This window comes from Ursus maritimus, unplaced genomic scaffold, assembly GCF_017311325.1.
Source record: "Ursus maritimus isolate PB19 unplaced genomic scaffold, ASM1731132v1 scaffold_7, whole genome shotgun sequence".
Taxonomy (NCBI): Eukaryota; Metazoa; Chordata; class Mammalia; order Carnivora; family Ursidae; genus Ursus; species Ursus maritimus.
In genome coordinates, this window is record NW_024426885.1 from 80,041,777 (window position 1) to 80,043,126 (window position 1,350).

Below are 1,350 nucleotides of genomic sequence, written 5' to 3' on the forward strand. Positions count from 1 at the left end.
ATTGTCCTCTCTCTCTCTCTCTCTCTCTCTCTCCTTCTTTCCTCCTTCCTTCCTGCTTCTTATGTTTTTTTTTATTTCAATGAACTTTTTATTTAAGAATGGTTTTTGATATACAGAAAAGTTGCTAAGAGTCCCCTCTATGCCACCTCCCCGCCCCATTCACTTCTTTTGTGTTTATTCTGTGTCAGAACAGCAGCTGGAAGGGGCCTGGCCCACCAGGGTCTGCACAGGACTCACTAACAATAAACTGCAAGGGGAGGCAGAAACAACCAAATCCACCCCTGCAAGTCCGGGCCTTAAGTGCAGGGCAACCCCTACGGTGAGGGAAGGTGCCCAAGAGGGTGACTTAACCCAGGCTTTGAGGGGCTGAATAATCTTCCAAAAGAAAATGTCAACAAACAAGCCTGGCTAGAGGAGTAAGCCGGCCAAAGGGAGGAGGCTTGGAGTGTCCCTGATGGGGTGAACCCAACAAGAAGGAAGAGGGAAGAGAGGCTCAGAACTTGAGGAAGGTTGTGAAGAAATACTGAGTACTTCACTCCTGCCAGGCCTGGGAACTACTTTCAGAGTCACACTTTAGCGGTGTCATTATACAAACTTCCCTTCTGTAAAATTCTTGCAAAACCATCTGAACAGACAGGTCCATTGTTCCAAAACAATAGTGGTTTTGAGCTGTGTTAACCCAAGTACTGAAGAATTACAACTTTTTAAAAAAAGGAAATTGGCCAGGAAATAATGAGTAACAAAGGAGGGGAAGTCATCGTGAACGTTTAATGCGGCTGGAGCTGTGATGGGTCCTAACTACTTAGCTTTGTCCTCCTCTGCAGTGGTACAGGTGAAGGGATCCCCCCTCTTCAGAGTCCCCAGAGCGCCCTATCTGAACCTTTCCCTGGATGACTGTCACTTGGCATGGGGGTCAGGGGCGGTCGGTGGCCTCCGGGTGCAGCCACCGCACGCGAGCTGAGCAAGGCCGGGTCTTCCCCGGACGTTCCCAGCGAGCGTCCCAGGCTTGCGCGCGCAGAAGGACGCCGGGGGCGCCCCGCAGCTTCCCGGGGTGCGCGACACCAGCGTGGCCCGAGGACAGCGAGCCCGCTCCCGGGGCCCTCACCTGAACCCCGCCCGCCAGCCGCCCGCGGAAACGCCTCCGCACGGGGAATGCCGGTTTGTGCAACAAAGCCTGACCGCGGCCCCCACCCACCACCCCGGCCCCGCGCCGTCCGAGGGCGCACCTTCCACCCCCTCCCCAGACGCTCCCCGGCCGGGCTTCCCCCAGCGTCCCGGCCTCGGGGCCCGCCGGCCGAGCCCGCGCAGGTGCTCGGAGACTTCCGGGGAGCGAGGCGAGCGGCCGGGGCG

At 57.1% G+C, this 1,350-nt stretch overlaps 1 protein-coding gene across 1 annotated transcript in view; it reads left to right on the forward strand.

The window, feature by feature from the left end:
- Positions 1-700: 700 nt before the first annotated feature.
- The window catches only part of FAS (Fas cell surface death receptor), a 27,429-nt gene continuing 26,779 nt past the window's right edge, over positions 701-1,350 (forward strand). Inside the window, exon 1 of the mRNA XM_008689606.2 lies at positions 701-832. Coding sequence (XP_008687828.1) covers positions 788-832 — 45 coding nt within the window. The 5' untranslated portion in view covers positions 701-787. The remainder of the gene's footprint in view (positions 833-1,350) is intronic.